The sequence below is a fragment of the Phyllostomus hastatus genome, unplaced genomic scaffold, assembly GCF_019186645.2.
Source record: "Phyllostomus hastatus isolate PE091 unplaced genomic scaffold, TTU_PhHast_1.1 phas_scaffold_1674, whole genome shotgun sequence".
Taxonomy (NCBI): domain Eukaryota; kingdom Metazoa; phylum Chordata; class Mammalia; order Chiroptera; family Phyllostomidae; genus Phyllostomus; species Phyllostomus hastatus.
In genome coordinates, this window is record NW_025334011.1 from 9,825,655 (window position 1) to 9,852,302 (window position 26,648).

Below are 26,648 nucleotides of genomic sequence, written 5' to 3' on the forward strand. Positions count from 1 at the left end.
TGAAGTGAGACAGTAAGGGGTTACCAAAATGAACAGCCAATAGTCCCAGCATCACTTGTTCAAAAGGCTATCCTTTTAACATAAATTTGTAATACTCCCTCTTTCACACACCAGCAGTACATATGTTCTGGGTTTTCTTTCTTGGCTATTGTGATATATTGATCTTATTAAAAAAAATAATGGACTTTATTTTTGGGTAATTTCATACTTACAGAAAGATTATGGAGAAGTACAGAGAGTTCCAGTATACCTTACATCCTCTTTCCCTGATTATTAACATCATAATTAGTTTGTTACATTAATTTCAACTAATGGATCAATATTGATACATTGTTGTCAACTAAAATCTGCACTTCATTCAGGTTTTATTAGTTTTCCCTAATACCCTTTTTCTGTTCCAGGATCTCATATTACATTTAGTTGTCATTGTACATTAGGTTCCTGTTGGCTCTGGAGGTGTCTCAAATTTCCCTTGTTTTTGATGGCTTTGATAGTTTCCAGGGGTCCTGGTCAGGTATGTTGTAGAATTTCCCTCTATTGGAATTTGTCTGATGTAAAGTACTATTGCCAACTTTCTATAAAGATGTGTCCTAGGTAAACATGGTTCCTTGCACAACTACATCATAATTACAATGAAAATATAGAGCAACCATCACTCACAACCATCAGAAACCAAGTTGAATGGAAGTCTACAACTACGAAATTTAAAAAACCACATCCATCCAGATTGGTAGGAGGGGTAGAGATGCAGAACAGGCTGGTCCACACCATGTGTGGTGGATAAAAATTTGGGAGGGATATCTGAGGAACAAGGAGTCCCAGCCCCAGACCAGATCCCCCACCCCAGGGTTCTAGTATTAGAACATAAGTCCCCATAACTTCTGGCTGCAAAAACCAGTGGGGATTGAGTAGGTGGTAGAAGCTTCTGTTAGTCCCTAACAGTCCCTCTTAAAGAACCCCCCCACACACTTAGACTCACTTCCTCTGACCTCCAGTAATGGGATAGCAGATTAAAAGGCACCAGTGGCATACAGGGAGAAAGTGAAGTGTTGGGCATCAAAGCAAGAGCTGCAGGATAGGAGGGTGGGCAGAGGTTCTTGTCCCTTTTCTGAGCACCCCCCCCCCCCCGAGAGCCACATAGCTGGTGGGATGGTGCCATATCTGACTCCTTCAACCTGGCTAACACTGTTTGCACTGCCATGGAGATTCCCACAGACTCTATTCCACCCAGGCTGCTTTTCCATACGAATCACTGGTCTTGGTTCATGCTTCCCAACTTCCTAAATCCTCTCAAACATGCAACAGCCAGCCTTAGTGTGTCCCCAGCCCCCTGCACCTCTTACTAAGTGGCCGTAGACCCTGCACTAGCAGCATCCAGCCTAGATTCACAGCGTGGCTTTGGCTGGGAATCTCCCAAGTCCAGCACAAGCAGCAGACATCTCAGATTGCTTTATAGCCCAGGAAGGGTGCCCAAGGCAAAATACAGGTTGTGGCTGACCTTGGCCTGCATCACTCAGGAAACCCCAGAGCCAGTGCACCCAGTGCATAGCTACAGACCACATCAGAGCACCACCATCCTTCCCCCACAGAGCTGATTCTCTCTGGAGAGCAGAGGCTGGTGGTCAGTGGTCACAGCCAGTCCTTGCAGTTGACTGGCCTGAGTAAATCCCTCCCATTGACCCGCCAACAGCAATCAAGTCTCAATTATAGGAAGAAGGTGTACTCAGTCCTCATGAAGGGTATAGCTCTAGTATCCAACTTGGGTGATATGGGAGGCTGTGCCACTGGACCCTACAGGACACCTACTACATTAGGCCACACTACCAAGACATGGAGTCATAGCAGCTCTACCTTATACATAGAAACAAACACATGGAGGCTGCCAAAATGAGGAGATAAAGAAACATGGTCCAAGTGAAAGAACAGATCAAAACTCCAAAAAAAGAACTAAACAAAATACAGATAAGGAATCTAATAGATGCAGAGTTTAAAATACTGTCTGTAAGGATGCTCAAGGAACTCAGTGAGGACCTCAGCAGCATAAGAAGTATCCTGTCAGAAATAAAGGATACACTAATTGAAATAAAGAACAATTTATAGGGAAACAATAGTGGAGTCAATTAAACCAAGGATGAAATCAATGATATGGAATATAAGGAAGCAAAAAACAACCAATCAGAACAGGAAGAAGAAAAAAGAATCCTAAAAAATGAGGATAATGTAAGCAGCCTCTGGGACAACTTTAAGCATTCCAGCATTCTCGTCATAGGGATGCCAGAAGGAGAAGAGAAAGAGCAAGAAACTGGAAATCTATTTGAAAAAATAATGAAAGAAAACTTCCCTAATTTGGTGAAGAAAATATGACATGCAAGTTCAGGAAGCACACTGAGTCTCTAACAAGATGGGTACAAAAAGACCCCTTTCAAAACACATCATAATCAAAATGCCAAAAGTTAAAGAGAGAACCTTAAAAGCAACAAGGGAAAAGCATTTAGTTACCTAGAGGGGGGTTCCCATAAGACAGTCAGCTGACTTCTCCAGAAACTTTGCAGGCTAGAAGGGATTGGCAAGAAATATTCAAAGTCATGAAAGGGAGGGAGCTACAGCCAAGATTGCTCTACCCAGCAAGGATATCACTTAGAATTGAAGGGCAGATAAAAAGCCTCCCAGACAAGAAAAAACTAAAGGAGTCCATCATCACCAAATCATTATTATATGAAATGTAAAAGGGACTTATTTAAGAAAAAGATCAAAACTATGAGCAATAAAATGGCAAAAATACATATCTATCAAAAATTGAAACTAAAAAAACTAAGCAAACAAGAAGAACAGAGACAGAATCATGGATATAGAAAAGTGTTTTGATTGTTGCTAGGTGGTAGAGGGATTGGGGGAGTGGGTGAAGAGAGGAGGTGATTAAGAAGTACAAAATGTAGTTAACAAATAGTCACACGAATGTAAGTTACAGTTAATGGAGCAGCCAAAGAACTTATGCACATGACACATGGACATGAACAATGGTGGGGGAATTTTCTGAGGGAATGGGGGTTGCTGGGTGGAGAGGCGCAAAGGGGGAAAATTGGGACAAGTGTAATAGCATAGTCAATAAAATGTAATAAAAAAAAGTGCCATTGTCATACCCTATTAAGTGTACATGCTGTCAGCTTGATTTATGACTGTCGATGTATATGAGCTGGCTGAAGTAGTGTTTGTCAGGTTTCTGTACTGTAAAGCTGTTCTCTTTTCCCACCCTTTCCACACAGTCCTCATTGGAAGGGGTTCTCTGAGTGTGCCCATACTAACAGAGTGGTGTGTTCTACTCCCCCTCCTTTAGGGTGAAGTGTCTGATTGTTATTTGGCATTCTTTGTCTCTTCTCCCCTAGTTATTAATTTACTCACTCATTTATTCATATCTGTGTGGGCTCCTGGATGTTCATTCATACTTTGGGTTTTGACCCAGTGCTACCTTATTTTGTTTCTCATGTCATTCCACTGTGGCCACTGGAGCTCTTTCATTTGGCATCTTTGACACACCTGCATCAGTGTGGGCTTGTTTGCTTTTAACAGTTCCTTTTGGAACTACAATAATGAGCTATGTTACTGCATTCCGCTACATGACTATATTCCCGCTAAGCCTGTTAAATTTATCTTCATTTTTAATGACAGCCCCCAAATGCCATCAGCCTTTATGTATTCTTTTGTGCCTTTTTAAAAAAAACTCAGTATTGTATGATGGCTCATGCTGTGTTTAGCTGTGGTTTGTTCAGTTTTCATTGTGGTGTCACATTCTATTCTTGATGGACATTTGGAATCCTTTCAGTTTTTTGGTAGTTATGCATAGTTTTGTTAAGAACAGTCTTTTCCCTGTGTCTTGCTGCACATAAGCATGCATTTCTCTAGTATTTGTTCTAATTTACAATGCTTTCTGTAGTGCAGAAGAGATCTTGTTTGGCTCCATAACTTCATCATCGTTTGTTATTGTCAGGTTGTAAGTTTTGGCCACTCATTGTGGTGGATGTGTAGATATTTCTTTGTAGTTTTAATTCACATTCTTGGTTATTAATGAGGTAGAGCACCTTTTTATTTTGGCTACTTAGAGTTCCTCTTTTATAACGTAGGGATTAAATCTTATTTATTTTTCTATTGCAGTGTCTTATGGTCCTTTGTCAATTTTGTTATATGTGTGACAACCACCTTCTCTTGTTCTGTGCTACTGTTCATCTTTGTTCTACCCTCCCTCTTACAACTCAGCATCTCACCCAGGATGATTTTTCATCTGCTGAAAGTAAACATCTTTAGAATTTCCTGTATTGACGATCAGCTGCTACCAAACTATTTCTGTTACTGTATCTGAACATGTTTTTGTCTTCACTTATTTTTATTTTTTAAAATTAAATTTCTTGGACTGATGTTGGTTAATAAAATGATATAGGTTGCAAGTGTTCAGTTTTGTACTGCATCATCTGTGTGTTGCCTTGCATGTTCGCCACCCAGATGAACTCTCCTTCCATCACCATACATCTGACCCCTTTACCCTTTACTGTTCTCCCCAACCCCACTCTCCCTCTGGTAACCACCATACTGTTGTCTGTGTCTGTGAGGTTTTGTTTGTCTTATTTATGCATTTGTTGCTTTCAGTTTTATATCTGACATATGAGTGAGATCACAAGGTTCCTGACTTTTCCTGTCTAACTTATTTAGCTTAGCGTGATAGTCTCAGATTCATCCATGTTTTAAATGGCAGTGTTTCTTGTTTTCTTATGGTTGAGTAGCATTCCATTGTATGTATGAACCACTTCTTCTTTATCCAGTCTGCTATTGAAGGACACTTCAGTTGTTTCCATGTCTTGGTTATTTAAGTACATAATGCTGTAGTGAACATAGGGGTTCACATATCTTTATGAATAGATATTGTCAAATTTTATGGGTAGATACCCAGAGGAGGGGTTGCTGGGTCATATGGTAACCCTATTCTTAATTTTTTGAGGAAATTTCATCACTGTTTTCTATGGTAGCTGCACCAGTTTACATTCCCACCAGCAGCGAATGAGGGTTCATTTTTCTCCACAACCTCTCTGACACTTGTTTTCTTCATAACAGCCATTCTAACAGGTGTGAAGTGGTATCTCATTGTGGTTTTGATTTTCATTTCCCTAATAGCCAGTGAAGTTGAGTCTCTTTTCATGTATCTGTCGGTCACTTGTATCTTTTTGGGAGAAGTGTCGGTTGATCCTGTGCCCATTTTTAATTGGCTTGTTAGGGTATTTTGCTGTTGAATTATATGGGATTTTTATATCTTGAAATGTATTTTTACTAAGCATAGAATGCTAGGTTGGTCATTATTATTTTCAAGTGTACTGAAAGCTAGAAGATGATGAAATGATATCTTTAAAGTTGCTATTTAGGAGTCAACTGTCAGGCTCTCTTTATAAGTAATTGTATCTTTTTTCTCTGTCTCAAAGATTTTTGTTTTGCTTTGTTTTGGATGCATGCAGTTCCATAGTTACGTATCTAGGTAAGATTCTCTTCCTGTGTCTTGCTTGGGATTCTTTTGGCTTTTTGAAGGTGTATATTCAGGTACTTCATGGATTCTGGAAAATTTTCAATTGTTATCTTTTCAGAAATTACCTCTACTCCATACTCTTTTTCTCTTTTCTCTTTCTTGTATGCCAGTTAATACATGTACAACGTTTTCTTTCTCTGCCATCTTGTTACAGAACAGGGCCAAGGGGGGCCAATTATTGGCCCACCCAGGGATGCCAAAAACTGTTACAGAACAGGGGCCAAGGAGGGCATGATATACTATTACTGAATGGACCCCCCACTAGGTTCGCATTGTCCGCCGCCAGAGGAGAGGTGTCTCTGAATGCCAGAGATTTGTGAAAAGGAAAGGAAATGTTTATTTAAAGCTATACAGACTTCAAGCAATGACTTAATGTCTTCATCAAAATCCCAAAGTCCCTTAAAACACCCACAAACACACACAGTCCTTCCTTTTGGGCAGTCCTCTGCCCTAATTTGGGGTACTGTATCTCAGGAAGAGAAGTAGATTCAGGCTTCCGACACCATCAGCTGTGTTGTGGGCCAGGATCAAGCCGCATGGTTCTCTTCTGCAAAGCTGCAAGGGTCTCCACTCTGGCAAAACCATGTGCTTCTCCTTGGCAAAGCTGCAAGGGGGTCTCCACTCTGCCAAGACCATGTGGTTCTCCCTGGCAAAGCTGCGAGGGGGTCTCCACTTTACCAAGGCCATGCGGTTCTCCCCTTCATGGCTGCCCCATCTGGGTTTAAATCCCTGTGCCAGTCTTCCTCTGTAGCCCCATCTCTGACTCCTCCCAACAATTAGCTACACTTGCCAGCACTCCCATATCCTTCCAGCTTTACTGGGCTGCCATAGTGGGTCTGGGCAGGTGAGGCCCCACGGCATGGAGCCAGTCATCTCCAAGCTCTCACACAGGTGCTATAACCAGGGGGAGTTGCCTCCCAGTTACATCTTGGGTGGAAGTCACTTCCATACCCCTGGCTCAAAGCATGGCCACAGCTATTTAACATATCCATGAAACCAGCTAAAGGTTATAGATATGTTAAACGACCATGCCAGAGGTTAGCTGCAAAGCTGTTGCTATACAAAATAGCTCTGCATGTTCCTGCTCCATGTGTCCCTTCCCCCAACTGACACCTTTGGGGGTGGTGAGGCCATCCTAATATTTCCTAGACACCTTGAGTTCTGGACCCATTTCCAAATCCCTATTTGGAGCCCCTCTCTTGGCTGTACACTGTTTCAGTCTCTCATATCAGTCTTCTGTATTTTTACTGTTTGCCCTTTTGATTGAGTTCTCTGAGTAACTCTCACCTGTTTTCCATTTTGATAATTCTTTTGGAGCTGTATCTGATCTCCTTTACATCTCTGTATTAAGTTTCAAATTTTGGCAAAGTATAAATTTTTTATAAAAAGTTCTGTTTAGTTCTTTTAAAAATGTTCAGCACCATAGATCATCAGTCTTGTTAAGAGATCCAGTTTAATCTTATTTCCAACATCAAAAGTATGATGTTTTCATCCTTAAAGTAATAGATTCAACTTACTGAAGATATTGAATATGTATTGTGGAGACACGCCACTAAAAGAGCCATTTGAGATAACAGATATGGGCTTTATTGGCATTGTCAGTGTCCTGAAAATGTTTTGTTCTTACCTTTCATTTAAAAGGCTAATGCAGTCATTTTCCCCCCTTGATAATTTGTATGTTTTATTGTGGAGAAGCAAGATCTTGAACTTGCTGCTTGTTTCTTCAAATAGTTCTCTCAAACAGATACACTCTGTAGCTTTGAAATCATGTTCATATTTTCACAGTACCCTTCCACAGTAAATTAAGATTATTAGGCATGTGGTTGACTGTTCTGTGCAAACGAAAAACAGTGTGTAAAATTGGCATTTGGGTACAACTCTTTTTTTTTTTTTTGAGTAGTGTACTTTCTTGTACATAGGACTTACGCTTTTAAAAACTGAATCAGTACACTTACTCTTGTCCTTGTCACAGCTCACAAAATATTTATGGACTAAGTGAAAAAGTACCCTCCATGTATTATGTTTTTTTTTCAGTGATAAATGGAAAAACCACTAAGTGGCATTTTCTCATAAAAGCTCCAACAGGTGCAGAGTGTGTAGCTTGTCGTATCAGTAGATTCCTACAATGGTAAGGAATTTCTGTTGACATAGGCTAGCAGTTACTCTTCCAGAAATTTATGTCTTTTCTGGGACAAAGAATACAGCAAAGTCATTTTTTAAAAAGATTTTATTTATTTATGTTTAGAGAGAGGAAGGGAGGGAGAAAGGAAAGGAAAGGAAATATCAACGTGTGGTTGCCTTTTGCCTACTGGGGACCTAGCCCGCAACCCAGTCTTGTGCCCTGACTGGGAATCGAGCCAGTGACCCCTTGGTTCACAGGACCATGCTCAATCCACTGAGCCACACCAGTCATGGCCCAACAGACTCATTTCATGTGAGTTTTGCTCATAATTTTCATTCATTATGTAATATTTTTCTTTCATTTTGAGGCTTATTTCATAATCTTTATGGCAGTAGTGTGACTTTTATTTTAGCTATAAGAAGTGCAATGTTTAATGATGCTTATGTAATTGAGTTTTAAAATTAAGGTAAAATATACATAATATAAAATTTGTCATTTAAACCATTTTAAGTGTACAATTTAGCAGCATTAGTTATATTCAAAATGTACAAACATCATTTGTATCTAGTTCCAAAACATTTTCATTGTCCCAAATAGGAACTCTTATGTTAAACAATAACTCCACTTGCCCCTCACCCCCTGGCAACCACCGCTCTACTTTTTGTCTCTAGATTTAGTCTATTTTATATATTTCATGTCAGTGGAATTATACAATAGTTGGCTTTGTGTAACTTGTGTATACTGCTTAAAATGTTTTCAGAGTTCATCCATATTGTTGCATGTATCAGAACATTCCCTTTCCTGATTGAATAATATCCTGTTATATGAATACACTGCCTTTTGCTTATCCATTTATCTGTGCTAATTCTTAGGTTGCCTGAAGAATGGGTCCTGCTGAATTTGTCCTTATTGGCATAATACCACTTACCATATTTTATAACAGTACTTTGTTTTACATTTCTAGCAGAATAATAAAGAGGGCACTTTTACAATAATATTTGAAGCCTTTAACTTCTCCAGTTTATGTTTTAAGGTTGATGTTCAAGTTTTTTTTGAAGTGCTCTGAATTGTCAGGCATGTTTTTTTATTTTTTTTGGCTGTTAACTGGAAGACTTGTTTCAGAGGCTCCTTCATCGCTGTCGTTGCTCATAGTTGAAGCAGTTCTTCAACATTGTTTTGGTCGGCCCTGGGAAAGTCTGTATTTTTGTAGTGATGTTATGGTACCAAGAGTGCAGTGGTGTTTGTTGGGTGGGAAGGGATGTTGGAATGAGGGCTAATATTACACATTGTCAGTTTATTATCAGTATGTTTACTTTCTTTTGTACCTTGTAACATTTGGGACTCAGAGCATCAAGAGCTGAAGATTGGAACCTTAGTGTTTGTACTACTATTAAGTCACTATTTTTATGCTTCTGTGAACTGATTGTCAGTTTGATCTACTTTAGTTAATTGAATATATGGCTTGATATAAGTGTAGTTATGTAAAGTAGTAATTTTCCAAACACAATAAGTAATAGGCAAGTGCATGGGCGTCAAGTGAAGAGTTTTGACAGACAACCTCCACAGCACTCACCAGCCTTATATAACAACAATGGTACTAGATTTCTGCAAAATAATGATCTTGTTGTAAATTTGAGCATAACTAAACAAAATCTTACTGATGTTTTTCTTTAACAGTGCTAAATGCCCATGGGAATTGGCTGTGGGCCACAAGAGAGACCACTGGACCCTGCAATGGTCAGCAGGCTGCACCTTAAGAAATAAGAATTAATCTGCTCTCTCATTATATCGTACACTTACAAGTAATGTAATGATATGTGTGTTGTATGTCAACTTTATCTCAATAATAATAATAGTAATATGAAAGAATTAATGTGCTCTGTTGCACTCACTTCCCCAGCATTCTCTTAATCAGGAGAGCATGTCACATTAAGTGACATTTAAATTACAAGGAATATTTTTTGGTGTTCTTATGACATAAATAACAATAGTTATATTGGATCTGGCCAGCATAGCTCAGTGGGTTGAACTTCGTCCCACAGAACAAAAGGTCACTGGTTCGATTCCTGGTCAGGACACGTGCCTGGGTTGTGGGCCTGGTGTCCCTGGTTGTACCCTGGTTGTACTGGGGTGCGTGTGGGAGGCAACAATTGATGTTTCTCAGATCAATGTTTCTTCCCCTTTCTCCCATTTCTTCCCTCTAAATAAATAAATAAATAAACAAGTAAAATCTTTAAAAACAGAAGAATAGTTATATTGGAAGTATGTTTTTATAGCTCACTTTCCCATATATGTTTGTGTATATGTAATGCTGACTAAACTTAGCCTATCACTAGGTTTTGTATTGTGATATCTTTCATTGTCACAGAAGACATTTTTTTTCTGCTTTTAAAATCCAGGCACAATCATGGGGTTCTATCCTAAAAAGGGGTTAGTGACAGAGTGACTTGTGTAGATTGAAGATTGTCTTGGTGCATTTCAGATTCCTGTTTCTGTAATGTTGTTCAACATTAAATCATTCTTTTCTCTTTGGTAATATGAACCTCATTTAGTGGGCTTAGATTGCTTTTGGAATTTGTCATTCAAAAAACATGACTCTTTTTTCCTTAGAAGACAACCCAAGTGATGAATAAATAGTCTGCAGTTACAGTAAAAATGGAGATCAACCCAAGGATGTGGTTTCAGTGTAGATGAGATTAAATAACCATTGCATATCTATTGAAATATTTTTTAAATATTTTATTTATTTATTTTTAGAGAGAGGGGAAGGGAGGGAGAAAGGGAAGGAGAGAAACATAAATGCATGGCTGCTTCTTAAGCAGCAGCCCCTACTGGGAACCTGGCCTGCAACCCAGGCATGTGCCCTGACTGGGAATCGAACCAGTTGACTCTGATTCACAGGCCAGCGCTCAATCCACTGAGACACATCAGCCAGGGCCATCTATTGAAATCTTGATAAAATTTTAAATATTTAATTTGCCAAAACTCATATTAAATGTTAAACTTCTCTTTCTAATGTACCAGACTTGAACCTCCTAAATTTTTAGAATACTGTTCAGGAAGGTTAATTAAACGTGTTTTAAGATGTGAGACAGAGTGCCTAAAGTGTACATAGTTTGTTTTGCTTCTTGACAAGTGAGGACTGTAGAAAAATCACCATTGCGAACATCATGAAAGTATTTTACAATAGTAGAGGTAGCTTGGACTGAATTTTTACAACACAATTTGAATGTAAAGAGATGATTAGGGATTGGCTTCATTATGGAAGGATCTAGTTTGTTTGATTTCATTTTTTCCTGAAATGGTAATCCAGGGATTTCGCATTCTTAATTTCTCACTACTTAACTGATTTGAAATGCTACCTTTTCAATTCTTTATGTATATTAGGTTTCTTTCCACATATTCTCTTACATTTTCACAGATTGAGCTGGCAGGTCTTTTGGGGTGGGTTTAACCCCTTAAATATTATTACAAACAAAACTGCAAGCTGTTTAAAGAAGACTTGTGTGGGCTCAAAGGCCAGGAAGCACTTAGGTTTGTGGTTATCAGTTGAGAACCACCAGTGTGTTCTTTTTAGCCAAAATAAAATATAGTTATAACTTAGGTTACTTTATTATTAAAAATTCATGCATGGAATACCACAGCTGTTACCTGGGAGCTGTCTCTCCTACCCCATCTTTTCTGCACTGAAACAAGGGTGATTAGTATGTTTTTGATAGCATGAAGTTCCTTCAGAGTGCAACTGTTGCATCGTCAGGTGTGTGTAATAGATTGTTCTTGGGGATAACATGAAGGATGTTTCAGGGGAACACAGACTGTCCCTGACTTATCATGGTTTGACTTACGATTTTTGGACTTTATGTAAAGATGGTACAAAAGCAATATGCATTTAGTACAAATCATATTTCAAATTTTGGACTTTGATCCTTTTTCAGGCTGGTAATAAGGGGTTTGAGACTCTCCTATGATGCTAGGCAGAGGCTGGGAGCTCAGCTCCCAGTCAGGCCACTGATCACAAAGGCAAACAATCACTATTTACTTTAGCTGAGTACTTGCAGTTTGCTGTGTTGTATGTGGGCTGTTTTTTGGATATTGTGTTTTGTATCTTCCCATGCCATCATGTCTGCCAAATGCTCATCCATGTCTCCTGCTTCTGGTGAGAAGATGAAGGCAATTACTCTTGAGCTGAAATTCAAGGTAACTGCCTCAACTGTAGGCTAATGTAAGTGTTCTGTGCACATTTAGGGTAGGCTCAGCTTAGCTATGATGTTTGGTGGGTTGGGTTTACAACGTGCATTTTTGACTTACCCACCATAAGTTGAAAATACTGTTTTGGGATACAAACCCATTACAAGTTGAGGAGCTTCTGTACTTGAAAAGAAAGCCATTGAAGACAGTTGTCTCTTGGACTCTGCCTAGGAGATTTTCTTTTAATCAATAATTAAAAAGCCTCTGAGAGGATAAAGGATGATGATGGCAGCTACTGTTTGCTAGGGGTCAACTATATACAAGGTATTTTTTTATTCATTTCATTGCAAAACAGGGAAGCACAAGTCAGCTATTCAGCACTCATTCTTTCTCTGTTGGTTAGAATAGTTGTTCTATGAGAAACGCCTACCACTCTACAGCATCATTCTCTACAACGAATAGGCCATCTGCTGCGTGCTCAGTTTTTGTTGCTAGTACTTATCTTCCTGATTAAGCTTAACACCTATTGGTCTGTCCACTACTTACCACTTACTACACTGAGTGGAAGCTACAGTAGTGTGATGAGAGTTAAGATTTAGGTTGCTGCTTTGCAGTGTAAGCTAAAATCCAGATACACTATTTGGCTTGGTCTAACTACATGTTCTGCTATGTTTTAAATGTATAATAAATATTGAAATGAATGGAAATGAATCCTATCATAATATTAACTGCAATAAAACAAGTACAGTGCTTCAGCTTTTATTGCTGACTATTCCAGACAAGGGGGCCCTGTAACTGGTTAAATGTAGATTTTATAAATGTAATCAGTTTTTCTGAAAGAGAGCTATAGGTCATAATTATTATGAATTTTAGAAGTAATTTACATTTTGCCGTGACTTTATCTTTTGGATAAGTACTGCTGAGAATTAAAGTACTGTCATCTTTGCTGTGGTGGTAGATGTCATGTCCAAGGCTGCTGACTGCTGAGGCTTCTTGGTTAATGCAAATTGGAACCTATTTAAACCTCAGAGGTCACTTCAAACAATGAAAGGTATATACAGGTGTCTGCTCTTGTCTTCTGTTAACTTGCCCCTGATTTAATGGACATTAAGGTAATGGTATAAACAAACAACAATATTACATTATTTAAATTGTTTCACATATTTAAAAACTCAGCTTGCTAAACAAGTTATTTGCAGTTGAGGGAGAGTGTAACAAAGAGAATGCTTCTGTCAGGGTTGTACTAAAGTATCTTAGGAGTATAGGTACTTTTGGAAATAAAGCATACTTTAAATGAGAAAAATTGAGTCCTGTTATGAATGGCACTGAATAGTGCTGATTATTTTACCTTTGACAAAGTGGAAAATTTAAAGCTTGATGTATCCCATTTTATTAATATAATAAAATTTTATAATGTTGTTCTGGGCGTCGATATATGTTCTTTAGTGTTTATTAGCTCTCGGTTGTTGTAAAACGTTTTGGTCCTGTGCCTGCTATACTGTACAGAATGCAAATATCAAACCTCAGGAAAAAATACCAAATAAATATCTATTTGTTTTTCTTTTTCTCAAGTCTTTTTCTATACAATTTCTAAATATTTTGGTTTGTTACACTATCTAATCTGACTGAACAAAGTGAACATCTTTTTAAGCATTTAACATAGGTTTATAGCTTCCCCAGACTTGTTCTAATAATGAAGCTATGAAGGATATGACAAGAATGGTGATATTAAATTTCTCTAGACTAACAGTAAATTTTTCCATTCTGATTCAGGAATGTTGAGCATCTGGAATCTGCAAAAAGAGTGAATTGTTCACTGCAGGAACACTTTCATCAAATTCTGAGCCATTTACCTTTATTCTTTTAGGAATTACTACTGTCTTGTACAAAACTTCATATTTTTACAGAAGCAGTTTTTGAACTGGAAAAGCTTTTCCACTTCTTTATGCTTGTCTTTGTGAATGCTTTCACAATTTAGAGATGGCATTGTTTTGAGAATTAATGTCAAAATTTAGCATTAATTTCCTTTGGTTTAAAACCAATAATTTATATTTGTCCAAATATTGTGAAAAAGCAATAGAAAATAAATAATCCTGTTTAAAGAAACAGAGATTTATTTATAATTTATGTAGGTGGATCAGTGATTTACACTTTGTCATTTTTTTCCTTGAATTTTCAGAATATCTGCAATATGTATTGATACCTTATATGTTGATGATAGCAAGGTAGAAGTTGGTATAACTTTCCTGTTCTATTTTTTTTAATTCTAGTCTTATTTTTTAGATGGTAAAACCTTTTCCTCTATTTAACAGTTTTTTACTGTGAATTAGACTCTCCTGGGCCCTGTTGTTTTTGTTCAGTATGTGTGGGTGTAGTGTGCTGATGCTGGTTTGCTTCTGTGGCAGTAGGTGCCATTGCTAAGATATGGGCCCAGATTCTTTGATGAGAACACTTCCTATTAGGTCTTACTAGTGTGTTAATGGTCTAATAACTAACATATGTTTAAAATCCAATAGTGCATTTACTTAAAATGAGATATTCTTCCCCCCTTCAGTTCAGGAGTATTTAGTCAGTCTTGTACATACATCCACCTCACCCAGCCGTCCATCCTCAGCTCCCACTAAACATGGAGCCGTGAGGCTGCACCTCCGCCTCCCTCACACAGCTTTGTGATCAAATGTATGAGGGGGCGGTTTTCCCCATGCACGAGTAGTTTTACTGTCATATCGGTCATTTAATCTGAAGATTTATTTCTTTACTCCTGAATATTCTATTCCTCCCTCAGCAGAAGCCCTCACCTTCCAGCTTCCCTTCCTTTTATCCCTTCCTTCAGTGAATGGTGGCTGGTTCCCATCAGACAGGTGGGATCTCCTCCCTGCTAATTCGAAGTTAGTCGCCATGGCTACTGTGACTTGTTATCTACTCATCACTTCGATCAGGCCCTCTTGTAACTTTGAATTGCATCGTTATGTTCATTTAGGCTTCAGGTCAACATATGCAGAAATGAATCATCTTTAGTCTAATCCAAGTTAGTAAAAATCATAGTTCACATTCTTTGTTTGCCTAATTCTCTTTAGGTTTTCTGAGCCACAAGCACTTCAGTTAAAGGCTTTTGTATTTTTGTTTTGCCCTTGGATGGCTCTTAATGGAGTCCAGATGGTGTGTCTATGCTTGCTAGTCTTATTGATGAAAAGACAGCTCTCTATTGTTTGACAAGTGTGACAACTGTGGTAATTTTCCTTTTCTACAAAGCATTAGAATTTTATTCTTGTCTGTGTAGGAAATAAATACGTTTCCAGCTTCTTTTTTATCCATTACTTTGTTTCCCTCCCACACCGTATTTTAATGCTTCAGAGGATAATTTTTATAATAAAGATGAATTTTGTGAAGTAGTGCATACAAAAACTGTAAAGCCTTTTTTCGTGACTTTTTTGATATAAATTCTTGACTGATGCACCTTTTCTGTCTTCTGAGAATGTTGTATCTCTGTGTGAAGGATATCCTTAAGTTTTTTAAAAAATTCTTTTGTATTCCTACTTAACTTTGAAATGGAAGATACAATTTGTCAAAAAATGTCCAGCACTTAATCTGTAATTAAGAGTCTGCAAATTGGAATTCTTGAAACATTTTCTTATGAATATGGTAATTAAATCAAGAACTTTAAGAACAATTTTCAGACAATCTGATATTAAATGAAAAGGCAAGATCTTTTTTAAAAATGAGTTCTACCTCTTGAGATGAATTTTCTTGCCTCAACTCTCTGGGTGCAGCCTAGATTCCCTAACGTTTAGTTCTGCCCCCAAAGTGAGGATAGCAGAACTTATAATGTCAACATTGATCCTATGTCTAATGAACCATTTTCCACTGCCACTCTGAGAATTAGGGGCCCAGAGATCTGTGTACAATGATTGAATACTTCGAGTGAACATTTGTCAGTCAGCATCTCCAACATGTTTCTTTCTTACGTCTAATACTGGAAGTCTGGAGGGAGTGAAAAGTCTTTGTAAATATCTCAATAATGGGATTGATATTATTTTCCTGAATCATCGGAGGCATTTTGAAAGATCAGTTGATAAGTATTTCAGCGTGATTGGTGTTAATGACAAATCCTTGGTTCCCAGGAGCTTTAATTTGGATTTTGAAATAGGACCACACATTGGTATACAGTATACATAAGCCAATGTTAATATTGTTAGACATTGTCAATGGATACAATAATGTTGATATCACCAAAATTATAGTTATTGATGTTTCTTGTAAATCTTTGTTGTATTATGTTGATCTTGAAAGTTATTAAGCTGTTTGAGAAGAAGGAACATTTTGTCATTTTTTTCTCCTTTCCACTGTTTCTTACTATGTTAATGTCTAGACTGACTTGGGTCAGGGGTATGTGGCCATTTCTTCATTATTTCTGATCTCTCTAGTTTCCTCCTCACCCAGCACATGGAGCTTTCATGGGCTGTCTTTATAGCTTATTGCAGAAACCCTTAATGTACTTCAGCACCATGAAACTTACATTTTGTAATCTGTCTCCCTGATGCTGGTACATGCTCACATGTCTGGCATTTAATTTGGAATTTGTTTATTTTTATTTTGAAAAATGCTTACCTAGGTCATACAGCTAAAGTGAGATATCATCTAAATAACTCACTTAACCTCATCACAGTGCTATAAGGTTAGTACTACTACACCTTTTCTACAGATTAAAAAGAATGGATGCACAGAGGTATTAACTAAGATCAGTTGTAGAGTTGGATTTGTGTTTATGTCATTTGTCTCCAGGGTCTAAGCATCCTATTCCAGGGCCTTCACAAGTGTGGTTCTTTTCCTGCCAGGTTTTTCTATTTCCCATCATCCTCCTTAACCTCTGTGCTTTTGTCATAACTCAGCATCACCATCAGTCCCTGGGAAGCTTTCCATGAAATGTTGCCCTCCCACTGCTACCCTTCCATGGTGCCACAGCCCCCTCCCTCATTAAAGTGCTTTCACAGTCACAACTTGATACTTATGTTCAGTGTAGTGTACATTACACTCGGGATGACTTTGTTTTTTCGTATCCCCAGTTCTCAACTGGTGCCTGGCACATGGTAATCACTTGGCCTTTGCAGAGTGAGGTAGGGAAAGGATCAGGTGGGATTTTGAAATGCAGAGGGATTGGGGAGTTTGCCAGCTTTCTACACACACCCTTGAAATGTCAAATGTGTTCAGTTAAACTTGGCCTTAAAACTTTGAGGTAAGAATGTTAGCATTGCTTGTTTTCTCTTTCAGATTATCTGAGATGTCCGAGAGGAGAGACTGTACCAGCAGGACAAGTCACCAGAAGTTAATTATCTGGTGAATCAGTGGAAGGCTGCATGGATGCGATTATATTTTTCAGGGTATAGCAAGTAGCAGTTCACTGTAGCTGAAGCAGAATTTAAGGGGAAGTTGTGAGCTACACTGCTGGGAAAAGGTTCATGTCAGATGTGTTACCCAGAAGTGGAATTTTTAAAATTGCAGAAGTAATGTCCTCAGGCATACCTCAAAGGCGTTACTGCCGCAATAAAGTATCACAATAAAGTGAATCCTAAACTTTTTGCTGGTGGAAGGTTTTGCCTTCAATTTATAAAAACTGCAACATCTGTGAAGCACAATAAAGTGAGGCACAATAAAACCAGGTGTGTCTGCATTTTGTAAAAACTCAAGCAGTGTAGAACTACACACAGCAAAAATGAAGTAATTGTTTCCTGTCCTTCCGGCTTGTCTCCCTAGATTCAACGCTGGGGATGGTCAGATATAGGTCCTGCAGCTGGGCCTCCTGGCTGCCTAGAGGCAAAAATGAGTGAGTGAGTAAATGAGTGAATTACTGGATCAAAGGGGATGCAAGCTTCAAATTTTAATATTGCTATTAGTGTATACCAGTTTGACTTCCCTACCTTATCCATTTTTCTGTTCTTCCAGGTGACCATTTCCAGTCTTTTCTTTCAAATACAAATTCCTATGCTCACTTTCAGCAGATAACCACGTTTCATCATTTACTGAAAGTACTGCAGCAGTCATTAGGGAATTGCCACATATCCCCACCCCCCACCCACATTCTGCCCCCTTGGAACCATGGGAGAACTCTCCACAGTTCTGTCTGAAGCCATCCCTGCACTCACACACTGACCCCACTCCTTCTCCTTCACTGCAGGATAGAGTTCCAGAAAGTCCCTCCCTCTCTTACATTGTCAGAATTTCTCTCTGTAGTGGATTAAGGCCAGTAGCACCAACATATGTTATTTTTTTTTCATCTTGAAAAAAACTTCTTTACCCTTGTTCCCCAAACATCAATTCTCTTTAGTAAGAAATTGTGAGGGTTGCCTATATTTGTAAAAGTTGTCTGTGGTTGCTATTCCCAACGTGTCTCTTTGTACTTCTGATGCTCTTCACCCCGTCTTCACTCACCACAGAGCCAAAATTAGTGACCTCCACGTTGCTCAAGCCAGTGGGCGATTCTCAGCCCTTGGCCTGCCTGCCCCATCAGTGGCAGTTGACACAGAGAGTCATTCATTCTTTCTTGCCCTAGTTGGCTTCCAGGACATCATATTCCTAGTACCCCTCCTCTCTGAATGATAGTCAGCCCCTCCTCTCCTCCAGGGCTCAGTCCTGCTCGTTCTTTCTTCTGCATCTGTACTCAGCCTTGGGGAACTCTCGAAGGCTCCCTGCTTTGCATACCATCTATATGCTAATGACTCCTAAAGACTTGTCTTCAGCCCAGGTCACTCTTGAGCTCCTGATTCTCTGAATCTCAAGAACTGAAACATTTGATTTTCACTGTGTTCTTCAGTGTTAGAACTCTAGGAACTAAATATAGGAGTACAGTAAAGCACATTTTATAGCATCCACCAAGTTTTAGGCACGGGCTGAGATGGTTTCTAGGATCTATATAATGTACTTGAATGGAAGCAAAAGGCGGTGTTGCCTCCATTGAGACTATATATGTACTGGTAGCTGTTTTCACCATCTGTTTAATTTCTGGTGGGCACTGGCCTGTCTCTTCTGGCTCTGATCTCTGGTTACCAGATGTAGGAGCTGAGGAGAAGTGACCGCTGTTGTCACTGAAGTGTCAAATCATGGTGGCATGTCAGGACCACATGAAATCAGTAAACACAGAAAATCAAGCTTATGAGCTTCTGCTCACAGAGAAATTATTTTTAATTTACACATAATATGGCTTATTCCCACAGAAAGTTAAGCAGTATTTGCGGAAAGTTAACACTTGGAGTATGTAAAAGCCCAGGGCGGTTTTGAGTGTAGTATTGTGTCCAGTAGGAATGTGTAGCTAAGCTGTTGTGTTGACTTCAAACCATCCCATCGAAATGGCATTTTGGTTCTAGAGGAGACAAATTAAGGAAAGAAGAGCATTGTTTTCTATCAAATGCTTACTCTTTGCCATCCTTGAAGCTAAATGGGCATTGTTCCATTGAATTACTGCAACAGACATATTTGCCACAGTTTCTTTTGTTTTGACTTTATTTTGAGGTAACTGTAGATTCACATGTTGTGAGAACACAAACAAATTCTGTGTACCTTTGGCTCGGTTCCCTCCATGGTAACTTGTATAACTATAGTAGAGAATCACAACTGTGAATTGTAATTGATACAATCCATTGACCTTTTTCAGATTTCATCAGTGTTATTGGGTTGGCCAAAAATTCCTTTTGTTTTTCTGTTTGATGTTTCTAGGCAAGCTTAGTTGTCTTTGACTTTATTCAAAATAGCTTTGTTAGATCGTATTGTGACAGCAATCATGTCAGCGTGCATATGAAAAAAACTTACCAAATTGGTGAATTTTTGTCTAGCTATTTTAATATTGAAGATGCAAGAAAATACACATTTTCGGTGTATTAGGCTTTATTATTTCAAGAAAGGTAAAAATGCAACTGAATCGCAAAAAAAGATTCATACAATGAATGGAAAAGGTGCTGTGACTGATCAGATGTGTCAAAGTGGTTTGCGAAGTTTCTTGGTACTAATGAATTTTTGGCCAAATAATTCTTTGCTGTGGGGCTCTCTTTTGCATTGCAAGGTGTTTAGCAGCACCCCTGACCTCTACCCACTAGAAGCCAATAGCAGGGGGTGGTGACATACTCAAAATATCCAAATCAATAATTATTGGTGAAAATGAAAAATGTGTTTTACTTTATGGAAAAACACAAATGGGCTTCTTGGTCAACCCAGTACATGTACTTGTTTGTTCGTGCGTGTGTGTGTGTGTGTGTGTGTATTCTATGCGATTTTACCACATGCATAGATGCCATTTCTTTTTCAAATTCTAAGGGAAAGAAGGTTTAGATAAGTTATGTGGAGTGCCTAAAGTGTAGACCTGGGGTCTCTTTGATCCAAACTCTTTCTTCTTTAGTAACAGTAATGATGAATAACAATAGTGATCAATTGTAACATGGCTGAACTTGAGTTACATATAAAAGGTATTGAATACTTAGCATCTGTCAGAGTCTGTTCTAAGGTATTAACTCATTTAGTTCCCCAACAACTATACCTCAGAAATTATTTCACAGTTGAATTAGTAGCATTAGTTAAACTAATCATATATCAAGGAATAGGTAATTATTTTTATTATTCCTGAAATCAGTAATAAAATAGTGATATTCTACTTTCTTCTTTTTTATATAATTTTGTATTGTAACCTTGTATTGTAACGATTGTAATCAGTGTATTGTAAGTGCTGATTTTGGCAATGGTGAGTACTTTAAATGTGTATGTGTGTGATGTGTGTGCCTATATATAAATGAAGTGAGACCCGTATGCATTTTGTTATGTTGAGGAAACTTAACAGTATTTACTAAATTGCAAATAAGAGCTAGTTTATAAAGGATGCCAGAGTCTTAAGGGAATAAATGTAAACCACTAAGAATACTTAAGAATATAATTTTTTTCTACCATTTTTAGATCTTTTTGACCAAATACAGCCCTAGGAATGTTTGAATTTAATCAAGCCTCTCAGGTTAAATGATCTAACTTTCAAAGTGGGCCTTAATACATTTGGTTGTGAATTGTCACTGATTATCAGAATATTTAATGCTTTAGGAAGATAATGGATAAACTAATCAGCACCAGTCCATAATTAACTCTCCAGTCTTTGCTGTTGACTATCTTGCAAAGCTGTCCCTGTGGTTTGAACAGCGGCACTTATTCAGACCAGAAATAACAACAGTCCCGTGTGTTGTAGGTCCCAGGAGGTCTTGGTGTTTTTGTAGACAGCAGACAGAAATAAAAGGAATTTTGTCCTTTTTACCTCATGGAATCCCACTGGAAACTGAAACATGTGCTGTGAGTTGATACTGACTTCTGCCAGGTCACCTCCCTGAAGAGTCCCAGGCAGGCACTGTTGCAGCATTGCTTGGACAGGAGTCTGACAGCCCCTGAGCGAGATGGATGGTTGTGCAGTGTGCTACTGTGGAACACTGCACTACTGTCTTCTCCTAGGAAGCTGCTAGTGGGGAGTGTCATGGCTCCCGCATCTGTTACCTTAACTCTTTCAGAACGTGTCAGAGCCCCCCAGATTAGAGGCAAATTTAAACTAAGTTCTATGTAATTGCTGTTTTTTATTTAAAAAAATAGGAGACTGCAATAATGAAGCACAAATCATGGTTTATTCTGTCTTACTTTTAAGAACTTGATTTTGGATATTAGATAGTGCAGTTTTTTGAAGCTATATAAGGAACGATTTGAAAACCACAGAACCTTTTTAGTGGACCACTCTGTCAATTTTCTACTCTTCTAAGGAAGTTTTTCCTATTCATGACTCATTTCACTCTTTGGCTAACATTGAGGGAATGTAATAACAATTAAGGAAAGGAATGTATGCCTTTTCTTCTTTTATTGAAAGCTCGTACACATTTTCTGTCTTGGGTTATGTAAACTTGGAGGACTGCAGAATGTTGACAACTGTGAAAGTTAAAAACCAGCCCGTTAATACATACTTATTTGGAATTGAAAAATCAAAATGCTTTTGCTTCTTTGGAGAATGGTTCAGAATACTAACCCAGTAAAGAAGACATGTTCCAGCCGTCACTTACACACACCTTAAGTGAAATGAATGAGATCACTCTAAGATTACACTTTGTGTTTTATTTTCATTTTATAGGTCTGTATGAGCTGTTGGCTGCTCTGCCAGCCCAGCTGCAGCCACACGTGGATAGCCAGGAAGACCTAACCTTCCTCTGGGATGTGTTTGCTGAAAAAAGCCTGCATTCACTGGTAAAGGTAAACCATGCTGATGTCAGATTCTCTTTGCGGAAAAACATATGGAAAAATATTTTGAGCGCCATCTAGTAAACCAGAGATCAATTTGTTGCTCTCTGAAAACAAAACAGCCTTGTTCCATTTCACTGACGGGCGTGGAAGTTGTTAAAGATTCTACCAAAAATACATAGATGATTTCACTTAATGGTGGTGATTTGGCCATGCATACTAATGCAGCAAACATGTGGTTGCCCTTGTTTAGAAAAAGAATATGAAATAGTAGCAGGAAGGTTTAGACTCCTTATGGTCAACATTCATGAGCTGGAATTTAACTTAAATAAATAAATGTTCATAGCAAAAATTAGAAGGAATATATTTTCTGAGGTTAAGGATGGCAGCAGTTCAGTAGCCACATTAATTTAAAATAATTTCCTTTAACAAAGTCAACTGAAATTCTAGCAAGCTATTTCTTTTCTTGGCACAACGCCACTGAAGTGGTATTTTGTGTATAAATACACTGTAGCTAAATGCGAATGAAAACAGTGTTTTGAGACAGTTTTAGTAAAGCATCATGTCATGAAAATGATCAGTCACCAGAATTCAGATCTTGCCACACAGCAATCCTGGGAGTGATCAAAATTCTTAAAATAGTAAAATGAGAACAAGAAACTTACTGGAAAATATGCCACCCTTGCCTCTGGAAATATGAATTGCAGCTTCTCTCATTTAATTCAAACTGAAAGAAATTTAGTCTTACTTGGGTCTGTGGCAGCTAGAAACTTAGGATGCCTCCATCATATCCGGACCTGTGCTTAATTCCACTAAATCTGTTATGGTTGTCGGTCCTGATAAGACGCTTTTAATTGATGTGTGGAGTATTTGAAAACAAGCAACTTCTGAGTTGCATTTGCTTCACAGGACAGGAGCATTACTACATTTTTTCTTGTCAGATTTGTTAGAGTTTGTGTGCCTCGAGGAGTGGCAACTCTCAAGAAGTAAAAGTGTTGATATGTGGCATTTTTCTAGCACTATACTTAAAGATGAGAATGTTTTATTTATTTATTTATTTTCTATATAATTACCAAGGTATTGTGTTCTGAATAAATTTAGATAGTTGGTTTCTTGGGATTTGTTACAAATAGTCTTGGAATTATAGTAGATAAAGTTTATGACTTATTGAGGCAACCATGAAAATATCCCTTTGTTGAATGTGTGGAAGTTGGATGGGTATGGATTTGTTTTAATTGATTTGATCTTTGATAGAAGGAATAAAGCATATTTCAAGTGCCATTATCACCCCTTTATCATGAAATAATCCTGCCCCGCACAGTGGATGCACGTGTGTTTGTATATTTATAATGTGGCTGGTATATCAGTTTCCTTATGTATAAAATAGTAATTACAGTATCTGTAGACAAGGTTGTGTGAGTTTCACATAAAATAGTGAAAATCTTAGTTCTTTGATAGTTATATAGGTTCGGCAAATAGAAGTAGGCATTATTAAGTATGAAGGAAAAGTTAAAATTTAACTATCATAGCATTCAAAAGACCAAAACAATTGACGGAGGTGGTTGTCTATTAAAAAATTGAAATAATGTGTAAAAACGATTCTTAGTTACACTGGTTGTTGTGTTTAAAGCATAGGTTTTTAAAGTGTTTGTCAAGAAGTGGTTGGGACGTGTACTCAAGAATAATTGATACCTGGTTTTATGAAAACAGGGAGGCAAATAAATTGATGTTGCCAGTATTTAAGTAGCACGGTAATGTGTACTATTCCAGATGTTTTTCAGTAACTGCTTTCAAATGTATTTTTAAAATTACTTTTCTATGTGCCTTTTGTACATTCTCAGTTCTGAGTAGTTTCCCTCACATCCACCTTTTATCACGTTCAGACTCAGAGTGTCCTTTGCCTCTGACCCATTCTATTCGTTTTCAAGGACGTGCGGCTTGAAATGCCTTCCAGAGTCAGGCTCAAGGGGTTGTAGTTCAAACAGCTGGAATAAACTGCTTAACTCTATTCTGGGCACCTCTCCTGGAGTATGGAGGATAGATCTTCGGCTTTTGTACGTAAACCTTGGTAGAGTAACAGGAATTTGTTTGAAAAGATTTGTTTTAGTCTGAATCAAATCATTCTTGGATGTTACGTTCTTTTGTCTGCAGTTGAAGCTGTTGGTATGTGATTAAGAACTGGCTCAACACAAAAGTGATTTAATTCTAGCACAAAATCTTCACAGTTGTCATTTTATGTTAAAAAAAGTAGTTGTTAAATCATCACACAGTTTTAAATACATATATCTTTATAGTCTAATGTAAAACATACTGAAGAAGAGGCAGTTTTGGCATTCCAATCAGGGGCAGGTACGGCATGCCACTTTGGAGGTTGAGCCACATTCTGACAGGAGTACCTGTGGGTAATAGGCTTGGTAACTACAAAGGAAATATGATGATCCTACAATGTATTAGGTATGGATTTTTTTAGAAGAAATTTCTAAATAGAAAACTTGAATAATAAAAACTGTGAGCACGATATTTTATTTTAAAAAAGATTTTATTTATTTATTTTGGAGAGAGGGGAAGGGAGGAGGAAAGAGAGGGAGAGAAACATCAATGCATGGTTGCCTCTCATGTGTGCCCCCTACTGGAGACATGGTTCGCACCCCAGGCATGTGCCCTAGACTGGGAATTGAACCGGTGACCCTTTGGTTTGCAGGCTTGCACTCAGTCCACCACACCAGCCAGGGTGTGAGCATGATATTTTAGAAGTATTAAAAGAAAGATGATACTGATAGAAGCCCTGGGAAGTATACTTGTATATAAGAATGGAAATACATAGAAGGTGTGGCAAGACAAGGATGTTAGCATTCACATGATCTGGTGAATGCGACAAATCATTAATAAGCATTGAGCCACTTTGTTTCGCAGAGTTTTTTTGTTTGATGTAGTACCATTTGTTAATTTTTTCATTAGTTACCCTTGCTCTTGGAGTCAGGTCCAACAAATCAGCACCATGATCTATGTTAAGGAGCTTACCACCTATGTTTCCTTCTATGCATTTTATGGTTTCAGGTCTTACATTCAAGTCTTTAATCTGTTTTGAGTTAATTTTTGCCTATGGTTTAACATATTGGACCAGCTTTATTCTTTTGCATGTGGCTGTCTAGTTTTCTCATCACAATTTTTAAAGACTGTCCTTTTCCCATGGAATATTTTTGCATCCTTTGTCATAAATTAATTGGCTATATATGTATGGGTTTATTTCTGGGCTCTCTGTTCTGTTCCATTGATCTATGTGTCTTTATGCCAATAAAATAATCTTTTGATTTTTATAGCTTTGTAATATAGCTTGAAATCAGAGAGTATGATGCCTCTAGCTTTGTTTTTTTTGTTTGTTTTTTCAAGATTACTTTGGCTAGTCAAGATCTTTTGTGGTTCAATACAAGTTTTGGGTTGGTTCTATTTGTGAAAAATACCATTGGAGTTTTGATAGCAATTGCATTGAATTTGTAAAGATGAAGTTTTAAATCTAAAAGGATTTGTTTGAAACTAAGCATCCCCATGTTCATTGCATCACCAAGATATGAAAGCAGCTCAAGTGTCCATCAGTAGATGAGTGGATAAAACAACTATGAGGCATTTATACAATGGAACACTACTTGGCTGTAAAAAAAGAAGAAAATTTTACTCTTTGCAACAGTTTGGATAGACCTGGTGAAAATATGCTAAGTAATATAAGCCAGTGAAAGAAAGACAAATACTATATGATTTTACTCATATGTGGAATCTAATGAACAAACTGAACTAACAGGGAAAATGGGGTCAGACTCAGTTGGAGAGCAGGATGACAGCTAGTGCAGGACAAGGGAGGTCAGGGGGTGGAGGGACTGAGCAGAAAGGAAAAAGGACTCATGGATGTGGACAACAGTGTGGTGATTGCTGGGGGTAGGGAGGTATAAGGGTATTAAATGGTAATGAAACATACGCAGTAGAGATTAAATTAAAAAATAAAATTTGCATATCCCAGCATTTCAAAAAAATAAATAACCAAAGTGACTGTTTCATTTCCATTGCCAATGACTGGGAGTTCCTGTTGCCATGCACTTTTGTCAGCCTTGGGCACAGTCGGTGTTTTGCATTTTCTCCATTCTAATAGGTGTGTAATGTTGTCTCATTTTGTTTTAATTTGCAACTCTCTTTTGACACATGATATTAAGCCTCTTTTCATATGGTTGTTTATCATCTGTATATCTTCTTTGTTGACGTGCCTATTCAGATTCTTCTCCCATTTTTTAATTTAGTTTTTTCCTCTTGTTGAGTTTTAACTATTCTTTGTCATTTTTGGATAAAATTAGTTAAACAGATAGGTGTTTGGTAAATATTTTCTCCCAATCTCTGGTTTGTCTTTTTATTCTCTTAATTGTGTCTTTCAGAGAGCAGAAATTTTAATGTCAATGAAGTCCAACTTATTGTTTTTGTAGACTGTGCTTTTGGTAGTGTGTCTAAAATCTCATTGTCTTACAGAAAGCCACCTAGATTTTTCTCCTGTGATCT

The 26,648-nt window shown here is 37.9% G+C and overlaps 1 protein-coding gene across 3 annotated transcripts in view; it reads left to right on the forward strand.

Moving 5' to 3' along the window:
• The window catches only part of MPP7 (MAGUK p55 scaffold protein 7), a 246,821-nt gene that overhangs the window by 68,645 nt on the left and 151,528 nt on the right, over positions 1-26,648 (forward strand). For 2 of the 3 annotated variants that reach the window (XM_045858056.1, XM_045858058.1), the window contains exon 3: positions 22,003-22,121. In XM_045858056.1, coding sequence (XP_045714012.1) covers positions 22,003-22,121 — 119 coding nt within the window. The remainder of the gene's footprint in view (positions 1-22,002; positions 22,122-26,648) is intronic. The other variant, XM_045858057.1, reaches the window with a different exon arrangement.